Genomic DNA, 12,903 nt, shown 5'->3' on the forward strand with positions numbered 1-12,903 from the left:
ACGAAAAAAAAAAAATTCCATATTAAATGCCAAGTCTGTGTGTATATATATATATATATATATATATTGTTGCGGATATGAGATTGGCCTCCATCCATATCCGCTTGTAAATATTCCCCTATTTCCCCAATACTTCCCAACTATCCCCAATCCCCCATTCCCTAGTCCCATTTTCTGTAAACACTCTGTAGACCCGACCTTCCCCTATTTCCCCCATTAAATGTCGCATCCAGGTCCACCGCATCTCACGTAGACAACTATAGGACATCTTGCTAGTTATTCTTAGTCTATGTCAGTTAAGGACTCGTTTCCATTAATTCTGACTCTTCGTTGCACCAGAATGTGATTGTATGGCACCGTTAGAAAGTTTAGGACCTCCCAATACCTCCCCGCAGCTCTTCCTCATGGTACAACAACAACAACAACAACAGCAGCGGCGGCGGCGGCGGCGCGGGGAGTGTGCGTCCTCACTCCGGCTTGGTTAGCCGCCATTGAACATGTGCTCCGACGGGGTTACCACGCAGGGGCTCGCTGTCAGCTCCTCGTCAAGGGCGGAGCCCGGTAACCCCCCCCGCACCCAATAGAAGCGGCGGACCGATCCCATCTGGGGTGGGGCCAACGAGCCGAGGGCGTCACTCCCCGCTGAGCATGCGCAGGAAGAGGGAGGTGACGTGAGATGCGCCCTCAGCTTGGAGAGAGAAGACGCCACCTCCGAGCGCTACAATACCTCCCCGCATCTCTGGACCGGACCGTGTTGATTCTGCCCCTGAGCCAAGGTGCACCTTGTGCTATCGACTGCCTGTCCTTCCCTGCCATCAATCCCCGTGTAAGTCAGTCTTGTCCCGTTTGTCTGTGGTCTGTCGGGGATAGATAAGACTGTGTCTAAGTGCCCATCTTTTCTGTGCTTTACCTCTTACCGTGTAATCTACCCGTTTCTGCATCACCAATTATATCCTCCTCCGGAGGTCTTGAGAACTGTACCCCTTGTGTCGTTGCATTTATCCCAGCCGTTGTGTCCTTTCCTTCATTGATTTAGCGTAGCGCGATTCGGCCAACGTTCGAGTGGAATCGGGCGGGATCGGGTTCTAATCGGGGAGTAACTGTTCGGACGCGGTAATACCAAACCGCTCGGTAAACTAACATCTTTAATCCGCGTCTGTAACAATTGGTGTCGAGGAGTGAGATCGGACCCGAAGCGCGCTTCACGCGCTCGAAATAATTAACGGCGAAATTTGATTTTGTTTTACAAAAATAAAAACCCGAATTTTGAAAGTCGCGCTATGGCGGATCAAGACGGCTGGGTTCCGGTAGAGGAGAGTGAGGCAGGGTCGATCCAGGACCAAATTGAGGGACATGAGGAGAGCGAAGCAGTGAGGACGGCAGGTTCGCAAAATGGCGTCCTCGCGCACGAGGTTGCGGGCGCGCAAAATGGCGCCTCGCACATAGCTACGGCGGCCGCACCCGCTGCACAAGTGGGAGGGATGGCCCAAATGCAGGCCCTCATGGAGCAATTTATGGTGCAAATGCAGGCGTCCCTCAAACTGCAGAGTGAGCAATTGGGGGTAATGGGGAACCGGATGGATGCTCAGGGTGAGCGATTGGAGGGCCAAATGGAGGCCAATAGCCAACGGTTAGAACAAAGGATGGGGTCCAATAGCGAGAAATTGAGGGAGGACATGGGGTCCAATAGCGAGAAATTGAGGGAGGACATGGGGGCCCAGATCGGAGGGTTAGGGAGTAGAATAGAGGGATTAGACAATAGATTAGGGGAAATACAGGAGGGGTTAATGGGGGTAGAAAACAGAATGGCCGTTCAGGAGAATCAAATGGAAGGGATGAAAAAGGGGTTAGAGGGGTTAGAAAACAGTATGGAAGGCAAATTGAGGGACATGAGGGACCAAGCGGAAAGGGAAGTTAAACAAATGGGGCAGCAGATAGAGGGGGTCAGAATGGGGGTAGAAACTAAATTGGATGCTCACAGGGAGGAAATGGAGCAGATGAGGGTGGCATCTGGGCAGGAGATGCAAGTGATGGGAGAAGAGATCGGAAGAGGTGTGAGTGAGGAGGTCGGAGGAGTGCGCGAGGAGGTGAGGCACTGTAAGGAGCGCATGGAGAAGGAGGTGAGAAAGGGGACTGTAAAATTGCAAGGTGGTATAGAGGAGTTGACGCTGGGAGTAGAACAACTGACAGTGGGACAAAAGGAGTTGGGGGACCAGGTAAAGAAGAACACAGCGGTAATAGAGGGTTTAAAATCGACACAGGAGATGAAAAAGGACGTAGGGGTAATTAAAAAAGAGTGTCAGACGGTACATGAGGACCTGACGAGGAAAATGGACAAGGTGATAGAGGTGATGGAGGTTAAAGAGCGGGAGGTGCGGGAGCACATAGAAAAAAAATAAAGTGGAGTTAGAGGAAGAACTTAAGGGGGCGCACGAGGAGATGAAGGAGGTGAAGCAGAAATTAGAAGAAGTGGAAGAAGGGGTGAGCGAAATTAAGAAGCGACGGAGAGAGGATAAGAAAGAGATAAAGGAGGAAGTAAAAGAATTGGTCCAAAGTCTGTGTTCGGATCGTGATGATGTGCTCATTAACCGGATGAGGGATTCGCAGGTGATGGAGGAGAAGCGAAGAGAAAGAGGACCCGGTGTAAGTGGTGACCAATATGGTCGTGCGTATGATGCGCCAGGTGATTTAATAAGCTTGGGGGTCGAGATAGACCCGGATGTTCGTGAGAGGCCGTTGGTGAAGTGTGCGACAGGTCTGGTGTGCGAAAAAGGAGGTGTGTGAGAAAGTCAGACTCTGGGGTGTGTGAGGAAAAAGTGCATGCCAAGGAGTGAGGGTGCTGGCGAGAGTGAGTCGGTCGTAGCGCGTGTGCGAGGGGGCACATGGAAGCGCGTAGTGAGGAGTGTTACGGAGGGTGTAAAGGGAAAATGCACGCCTGTGGTGAGTGTTACAGAGGATGTAACGGGAGAGGGTGTGCGAGAAAGATGTGTGATGGACAGGTGCATGGGGAAAGAGGGCGCTGTCAAAAGTAAGGAAGAATGCACGCCTGTGGTGAGTGCTACAGAGGGTGTGACGGGAGAGTGTGCGCGAGAGAGGTGTGTAACGGACGGGTGCATGAGGAAAGAGTGCGCTGTCGAGAGTAAGGGTGAGTGCGCTGTCAAGAGTGGAGGTGAGAGTAGTAAGAGTGACACGGAGCGTGAGTTGGTTGTGACAGGTGAGAAAGGAAGCACACCTGGAATGGTAGAGCGTGTGTGGGAATGCACGCTGGAAGTGGTAGTGAGGCACGTGGTTGGGTGTGCGAGTGAGAGCACACCTGTGATTGTCACAGAGGAGGTGACCGAGGAGGGGGCGCGAAGAGGTGTGTTGGTGAGGTGTGCGACCGACGAATGTGTGCCAAAGTGTTCGGTGGTCAGGTGTGTGACCAAGGCTGTGAGTGGAATGAGTGTACCTGGGTGTGTAAGGAAAGGTACGAGGAGCATGGGAACAGCTGGAGGTATGAGCAAGAAAGGGGTAGCGTATGCATGTAAGCATGCAGGTGAAGCATCGACGGTAACCGGGTTAGCGGTTAGAGCGACTTATAGCCGAATCAGGCCCTCGGTGCGTGCCGGGCTTCGCGTGCCGCGAGGACCAGCGGGGATCCGAACCACGGCGGTTTCGAAAGAACCGCCGTGCGCGATCCACGCTGGGCCTCGCTTTGAACGGCCGCGGCCGGGCTCCACTAGGCGGAGCGGGCGGCTGGATAGGAAGGGTCGTCATGGCGACCACTTTTTGGTGAGACGTGCCGGCAGGTCGAGATCGGGACATTGGATGGCTCCGTGCCGAGATGGTGCGTGGGACCTCGGCCCGGGTAAACCTCCTTCCCTGCACCGAATGCGGGACGTATCCAGCCGCTGGCACCAAACAACCCGCATGCATGGCTTGGCTGTACGAAGCCGAGCAGTAGAAGTGAATTAGCGCACCGAGAGGCATTAGTAAGTAGACTGTAATGACGAGGATAGTGTTTTGGCCCCGAAATTAGAAAAACAAAATTTGATGATTGGCAAAGGATTGGCAGTAATGATTGGCAGATGATGGGTAGTGATTGGCAAATTTTTGATTTGTTGAAATTTGATGTGCAAAATTGGTAGTGGGAGATGCCCGATGTGGTGGGATGGCAACTCTGTCATCCCTCACAAAGGTGGGGCAAATGCGCTATAGATTATGGGGTGTATGGCAGTGAAAACTCGCCCGGGTGGGTTAGGTTATATTGATAGGGCCCTAGAAGATGACATTAGGTAACGTTAAGGTTAGTTAGTGACTGATACCTGTAGTGGGGACGCAGGTAGATTAGTATGGATGATAATGACGAGGGAGCGCAATAGTTTAAAGGGACGACTGGGAAGCGCAAGTTTCAGAGGGGAGTAGTTAGACGAGATGATGCTGTGTGAGAACTGAACAGGTGAATGGAGCAGTGTATGAGTGAGTGATGATGATTGCGTGTTGTGATGACCAAATGGTCCAGGGGAGAGAAGGGTGCAGGCGGCACCAAGTATGAGAGCACAGGTGTGCAAGTACAGGTGTGTGGAATACATGGAGTATTGGAATGAGTGGTGTGGAGAGAGTTGGAGTAAGTGGTACGGAGTGGTGTGCATGGTGCGAAGGTGTGAATGGGGGAAGAGTGGACCCCTTTCACGAGTACCCGGGGCGGGTAGTGTAAGTGTTAGGTAGAGGGTATAGGTAAATTGTGGTTGGATATTGGCATTTGTGGTGCGGTTGCAGAATGGTATTGTGAATGGGTGCATTAGTGTTGTGGAAATGGCTGGGCGTGTAGCCTGTTAGTGTGTGTAGTTGGTTTGGGCACTCCACCACTGTGAGGATGTCGGCCAGGTGAGGCCGCAGGTGGACTCTGGGAGCCGTTAGTGTCAGTGGGTGCCTGAGGATCCCGGGTGTGGATCGGGCAGCCCGTGCCAGAGAGGGCACTGAGGGGGTGAGAGTGCAAGAGGGCCTTCCCCAGTTAGTTAGGTTAGGGTGAGGAGCAGGTAAGCTCGGGTGGCAACTACAGTGGTGGAGGTGTGCAGGTGGGTAGACCTGCTGGGAGAGCTACACGTCACAGCCCAGAAATTGTGCGAGGGCACCGGGAGATGAATCGGGGGGAGTGAGACCCCAAATTGAGAAGCACCACAGTTTGGTCAATGGGAATTGGTTTTTAGAACCCATAGTGTAAGTTGGCCAATGGATTGGCAGGGAAAGACCCCGGGTAATGTAAAGTTGTTAAAGTCATTTAGGAAATAGTTAGGATTGATGAACCTGTCGCACCATACGCAGCCACTTACCTGTGATGATGATGACTCCACACCTGTGTTCCTTTGTTCTGTGTTGCAGGAAATGAGAATTGCTGTGTGGATTTGTGAGACGCATCACGACGTGGATAAGACATTGGGGTGATTCCATCTCTCCCTCCTTAGGAGGGACTGATGATGAATTGGTGATGGCAAATTTTGATGTTGAGTTGGAGATGGCAAATTTTGATGAGAGTTGGAAATGGCAAATTTGATTGGTTAGGAGGGAGAGAAGACGAATTTGGTTTATGGGAGAAACGGGGAAGACAGTAGGGACGTTTGTTGATGTGTAAAGTAGATGTTTATGGGTAGTGTGGTGTTTTGTGGATACAGTAAGGGGTAAGGGAGGGGCAATGTAGGTTACCTGGTGGGGGGAGGGGCGTACGGTAGGAACGTACCTGTCTCACCTGGTTCCCATGTGCCCCCAGTGTGCATTACCTTACATTGCGTGCACTTTTGCGCCCTTACCACCTTACTCACTTGTCTTCTTTTTGTCTCCCACCTCCGAGGATCTGGCTTTGGGGCAGAGAGAGAGGAGAGAGAGGTGCTGGCTCCGCAGTTGTGGGCCTGTACTTTCGCTGCTTGCTGCCTGGATCGATACACCATATGGACCGCAATTTTGTGGCCGCCCACCATGGACCGCAGTTCTTTTGCGGGCAAGCACCACCCGTTGATGGACCTTTGGGTCAACGTGGCACCTATGCCATACAGGTGAACCACTTATAGTTGACCCCCCTGACGGCCACAATTTAGAAATGGACGCGGTTGGCGCCTTTCTTTATTTTTAAAGAAGCCAGAAGGCCAAGTGCTTCAAGAAGGCAAGACCAGCGGCAGAACATCGGCCGGCTGCGACACCACCGGTGACTATGAACACTTTATTGGTGCACCGGATGGTGCTGACTGTATGTATGGGGTGGTGCTTTCGGTGCTTGGATGGGGTGCTCTGCACATTATTAAAGGCCGTAGGGCCACAGGGCACTCGTGGGTTGGTGTATCGGTGCTGGCATGCGTGCTCTCTCTCTATGCATAACATCTGCATGTGTTCCTCAAAGAACAGGTCCTGGATCGTAGTGTAAATATCAGTGTAGTCTTGTATAAATGATGCTCCCTACCGGCTGTATGTTTAGTTTGAGGATTCCTTCCGCGATTCGGTTATCCTGTGGGTGTGTTTCTGTGAGGAGAAGGGTGCAACGTCGCAGGGGGACATATTTACTCATTTGTAAACATCTGTAAAACTGTCGCACTCAGGGTTGAGTTAATAGTAGAGGGAACTACATCTGAGTGCCACACTAAAGTAAGTAAAAATTTATCGGGTCGGGACGCCCCGAGGTAGAGAAGGGTGCAATGTTGCGGATATGAGATTGGCCTCCATCCATATCCGCTTGTAAATATTCCCCTATTTCCCCAATACTTCCCAACTATCCCCAATCCCCCATTCCCTAGTCCCATTTTCTGTAAACAACACTCTGTAGACCCGACCTTCCCCTATTTCCCCCATTAAATGTCGCATCCAGGTCCACCGCATCTCACGTAGACAACTATAGGACATCTTGCTAGTTATTCTTAGTCTATGTCAGTTAAGGACTCGTTTCCATTAATTCTGACTCTTCGTTGCACCAGAATGTGATTGTATGGCACCGTTAGAAAGTTTAGGACCTCCCAATACCTCCCCGCAGCTCTTCCTCATGGTACAACAACAACAACAACAACAGCGGCGGCGGCGCGGGGAGTGTGCATCCTCACTCCGGCTTGGTTAGCCGCCATTGAATATGTGCTCCGACGGGGTTACCACGCAGGGGCTCGCTGTCAGCTCCTCGTCAAGGGCGGAGCCCGGTAACCCCCCGCACCCAATAGAAGCGGCGGACCGATCCCATCTGGGGCGGGGCCAACGAGCCGAGGGCGTGTCACTCCCCGCTGAGCATGCGCAGGAAGAGGGAGGTGACGTGAGATGCGCCCTCAGCTTGGAGAGAGAAGACGCCACCTCCGAGCGCTACAATACCTCCCCGCATCTCTGGACCGGACCGTGTTGATTCTGCCCCTGAGCCAAGGTGCACCTTGTGCTATCGACTGCCTGTCCTTCCCTGCCATCAATCCCCGTGTAAGTCAGTCTTGTCCCGTTTGTCTGTGGTCTGTCGGGGATAGATAAGACTGTGTCTAAGTGCCCATCTTTTCTGTGCTTTACCTCTTACCGTGTAATCTACCCGTTTCTGCATCACCAATTATATCCTCCTCCGGAGGTCTTGAGAACTGTACCCCTTGTGTCGTTGCATTTATCCCAGCCGTTGTGTCCTTTCCTTCATTGATTTAGCGTAGCGCGATTCGGCCAACGTTCGAGTGGAATCGGGCGGGATCGGATTCTAATCGGGGAGTAACTGTTCGGACGCGGTAATACCAAACCGCTCGGTAAACTAACATCTTTAATCCGCGTCTGTAACAATATATATATATATATATATATATATATATATATATATATATATATATATATATATATATATATATATATATATATATATATATATATAAAAATATATATATATACATATACACATACATACATATACATGTATAGATAGATATATATATATATATACAGTCGTCCCTCGCTATATCGCGGTTCACTTTTCACGGCTTCGGTACATCGCGGGTTTTTCTCGCTAGTATATGTAAAATTATATCGCGGATTTTTCGCTATATCGCGGGATTTTGCGGTATAAATGTATTTTTATATACTATTATTTTAAATATTTTTGTGGTAAAATAAGCATTTTCTAGCCTAAAAAATAAAAAAACGTAAAAAAATAAGAAAAATACAGTAACTAAAACATATTACAAGAAATAAAATACTGTACATAGTGTACAGTAGAAGAGTAGACAAAGAGACAAAGAGTCGTGCATATGGAAAACGCAGATGCGGCAGCTTCCACTTGCGCTAGTTACCCACGTAATGGGTAACTGTAATGCTCTTTCTGGCTGTGCAGTACATTCATCATCGTCATCACCTTCATCGTCATCACCTTCATCGTCATCAGTACTGCACAGCTAATTCATCATCATCTTCATCACGCAAGTTGTAGTATTGAAGAGCCGGGGCTCTTGCTTGATACGGACGAAATGACGGGCAAGACACAAACTCGTCCGAGAAGATATTTATTCTCAAAACCAACTCGGGAACACTGAAAAGCCCGTTTATCGGGCTGCATTATAAAGCACAACCAGAAACCGAAACCGAAAGCCACGCCTCTCAAGCGTGGCGTGCTTCGGTGGTCACGTGATCAACAGGTGTAGCTGATTATACCCGCACGCGCGGCACGCTTTGGTGGTCACGTGACCAGCCACTCTGGTGCCGCGGATCCCCGCCGGTGACGTCACCGGCTGGAGCAAGGAGATTCTGATGCTGGTCTTGCTTGGGGGACCCATGGGTCGCTACAGTATCTTCAATGGTGAGTACCCATTATAATTTTATATGTTGTTAAAATTACGTATGTTTAAGAGTGTAAAAAGTGTTTAAGAGTATAGGAAGTGTTTATAAGAGTATGGGAAAGGTTAATAAGAGTGTGGGAAAGGTTAATAAGAGTGTGGGGAGGGTCATAAAGCTTTAAAATATATATAAATAATAAAATTAAAATATGGTTGCTACTTCGCGGATTTTCATCTATCGCGGGGAGTTCTGGAACGTAACCCCCGCGATAAACGAGGGATCACTGTATATATATATATATATATATATATATATATATATATATATATATATATATATATATATATATATATATATATATATATATATATATATATATATATATATATACACACACACAAACATACATGCATGCATACATACATACATATACATTTTGGTCATGTAGTGTGTATATTGTGGTCCCCTACGACGACAACAAACGTAGCATTTCATTACAAAACAAAAACAAATAATAAGCCGATTTTGGCTCTCATCGACAATTTAAATGCCGTTGACAAAAGTGACTGAGGTTTTTCATGTATACAAAGTCTAGGCTCATGGAGGAGCTAGAACCCAAAACAGATCAGGACGCAACAGAACATAAGGACCAGGAGAGATGGGGATGGGGGGAGAAACACCAACAGCAGGTTTGAAGGATGAAATAGAGGGAGGCTTGGACAAATACGGGATGTGGGCAGGAAAGTAGGGTAGAGGGAGGACGCACGGAGTGAACAACGTATACAGAAGTAACATTCAAGGAGGTGGGTTTGGGTTTGTGGGTGGGGTTTAATGGGTGTAGAATGAAGACCTGAAGGAAGTGATGAGATTGAAGAGAATGTGGAAGTTGACTCCACAGGCAGGGGGAAAAAAAGAAAGAAAAAAAAGGAACAAATGAAGAGGTGAGGTGAGCAGTGATCCTGGATTTTGTGAGTTTCACCCAGAATGGGGGTTGACGGTGGACTGTGTGCACCCTGTAGAAACCTGGGGGTTGGGGGTTTGACAAAACATGGGAAGAGCAGAGGGTGCAAGACCATAAAGGAGATGGTAGAAGACGGAGACCACCGCCCTGTCTCCGATACAAAAGCTGTAAGCCAATAGACTCAGCTTCATCACAGGAGATTCCAATAATCATGAAGGTGTGAGACCGGTGAGCCTGCCCAGAGGGAAGAGTAGTACTCCATAAAGCTGTGGATGAAGGCCTGGTCAGTGGATATGAGTTCAGGTGTGCCAAGGAAGGGCTTTGTACGGCGGAGGATGCCCAGTCGGCAGCTGGCTTTGGAGGCCAACTTTGAAATGTGGATCATGGCTGACAGTGAGACCCGGGAGTTTGAATGACTGAACTTCTTGAATAGGATTGTTAAGAAAGTCGATAGGAGGGTTTGCCAGACTGTACTTTCGAAGAGAGATGGTGAGAGTGAGATTTGTCAGGATTGAAAGACATGTTCCAAGTGTTTGACCAGATTGTGATTTTGCCAAGTTCTGAAGAGAGGGAAGAGGCTGCAGCCTGCCTGCCTGAACGATGAGGGATGTCACGGCAGACGGTGGAGTCATGGGCAAATAGATAGAGGATGGAAGATGTCATGGCTTGTCCTTCATTTTAGGTCATCTCATCTCGATTCTAAAAGAGATGAACTCATAAAATGGATCGCAATATCTGGATGCCTGTCCGTCCGTCCGCTAACTTTTTGCTAGTATTGCTACTCCTCACTTTTCACCCATCCGATTGTTCTGAAACTTGAGACATGAATACAAGACAGTAGCCTGCACAATCGCTTTCGGATCATGGGAACTCCCCGGGAGGAAGAGGGGGGGGGGGGGGGGGGGATGCATTCGCGTCCTGATGGATTGCATTCGCGAGTATTGAAAGAGACATCAGGAAGTATGCAAACCTCTTAGAATAATCTTTGATAAGCTTTTGATAGAGGGCGAGGTGCCAGAATCCTAGAAGCACGCTAATGTAGTGCCCATCTTAAAGAAAGGGAAGAAGTGCAATCCAGAAAACTATCATCCAGCAAGTTTGACGTCTGTGCTCAGTAAACTGATGGAGAAGATCATCAGGGATGCACTTGTGAGCCATCTAGACTAGAGGGAAGTGATCTTCTAAGTGATGAAGAGCATGGATTCAGGAATGGTGGGGTCTTGTACTACTCAATGATTGGAAGTTTTAGGGCAGTGGTCACAATTACTCGATGCTGGTCACAGTCTTCATTGTGTGTATTTGGACAACAGAAACTTTTGAAAGTGTACCTCATGTCCGGCTCTTACAGAAGCTTGAATGTAATGGGATCAGAGGTAAGTTACTTAAGTGGATCAAATCATATGTCAGGCCACTCACAGAGGGTTGTAGTAAATGGAATTGCATCCACTTCTGTTCCAGTGACAAGTGGTATACCAAAGGGCAGCATACTGGATCCAACACTGTTCATAGTCTTCATAAATGATCTTCCTGAATCAGTCAGGCCAGTTTAAAGTTGGTCAACAACACAACAACATGCATTTTAAAGGCCATTTTCCCTACTAGAGCGGGGGTTAGCCTTGCGGTCCCCATGACAATCTTCTCCATTTTGCCCTATTTTCTGCATCTCTCCTTGTTAACCCCCTTGCCCGCATTTCTTCTTCGACCATCTTTAGCCAAGTCTTTCTCGGTCTTCCCTGTCCTCTACTTCCTTCTACATTCATTTCCATCACTCTTCTCAACCAGTCACTTTCATCCTTCCTCAACACATGACCAAACCATCTCAATCTGTTTCTCTTCACAGCATCCATCACAGCCTCTATTTCCATCATCTTTCACAATTCATTCATTCGCTCAACGATACTCCGCACATCCACCGAACCATTCGCATTTCCACCCTTTCCAGCCTTCGTTGCTGCTCTACGTTCATTACCCATGTCTCGCTCCCAAAAATCATAACACTTCTCACACATGCAGCTTACACCTTTCCCTTCAGCTTCAACGACACTCCCCTCCTCGTCAGCACGCCACTCAGTTCCCAAAACTTCTTCCATGCACATCTCACTTGACCAACTGTTGGAGTCTGATCCACCTTCTCCATTCAACACGTCTCCTAGGTATCAAAATGTTTTCACACCTTCCAGCTTCACGCCGTCTCCAAGATCCAACTCAACATTTCCTCCATCTGCAGCTCCCTCTGTGCACACCTTACATTTGAATGTAGCTGCCATACTGGTTAATGACCCTCTCAGACCACTACATTTTTGATGAACCCACTCAGCGGACATTGTACATTGTACATTGAATTGAGTTCACTCCTACACCCTTCCTGCATTCAGCACACGGCCACTTCCCAGTTCTTTCAACCTCACCACATGCTTTACCACTTGCCATCACCTTCGTTTTCCGATATTCACCTTCAGACCTTTTGTCTCCATACATTCATAACCAGACATACTGCAGAAACTAATATTATGGATGATATGGGGATTCGAAAATTTTCTTCAAAAAATTAAAATCAACATAACCACATCAATTTCTTTGAAGCATGGCTAACTTACCATTTGTCAAGAGGCCCCAAAAAAATGTGTTAAAGGCTGGGACGAGAAAGAGTGGAGCATAGGCTTCAGAACTCGACATGAAGGAAGTCACCTCGGATGCCCAAGAGAGCAGTAATTTCCTGAAATGGCCAAAGTGAAGAATAAAATCACCACGTCATAAAAATGCTGCAATCAACGGTCAGCTTGGATACAAATATGCAGAAGGTATGCATCCACTGATCCCACCATGCACACACATGACACAAATCATGACAAATGGTGCTAAGCTAGTGGAAAGCATGGAAAGCTCTGGTGAACTTGGCATGTTGTCCAAGTTCCACACAAAGCCTTAAACAATGACGAGATATCCTCGCCAAAAAATTATTCATAAAGAGTGTACTCACCGACTGTCATGGCTCGGTCGCTGTTGTTGCAACAAAGAACCAATAAGAGCCAGGGTGGTAGAGAAATGCTGCTTTGTAGCCATGGTAACTGTACTAATCACAGCCCCATCAAATAGAGCTGGAGAGGATGAGCTTAAGCTGCTGGAGATGAAGTGATCATGCCTAAAGACAGAAGATGAGACAAAGGAGAAGGATAGAAATTACCAAACTGTGCAACCAAAGG

At 48.3% G+C, this 12,903-nt stretch overlaps 1 protein-coding gene across 1 annotated transcript in view; it reads right to left on the minus strand.

Annotated features, from left to right (window-relative positions):
• SMG1 (SMG1 nonsense mediated mRNA decay associated PI3K related kinase) overlaps nt 1-12,903 on the minus strand; it is a 302,694-nt gene that overhangs the window by 242,361 nt on the left and 47,430 nt on the right. The window contains exons 15-16 of the mRNA XM_068125825.2: nt 12,681-12,842; nt 12,298-12,416 (exon numbers count right to left, since the gene is read on the minus strand). Coding sequence (XP_067981926.2) covers nt 12,298-12,416; nt 12,681-12,842 — 281 coding nt within the window. The remainder of the gene's footprint in view (nt 1-12,297; nt 12,417-12,680; nt 12,843-12,903) is intronic.

This window comes from Myxine glutinosa, chromosome 10 (genome assembly GCF_964187855.1).
Source record: "Myxine glutinosa chromosome 10, kmMyxGlut1.1, whole genome shotgun sequence".
Classification (NCBI taxonomy): domain Eukaryota; kingdom Metazoa; phylum Chordata; class Myxini; order Myxiniformes; family Myxinidae; genus Myxine; species Myxine glutinosa.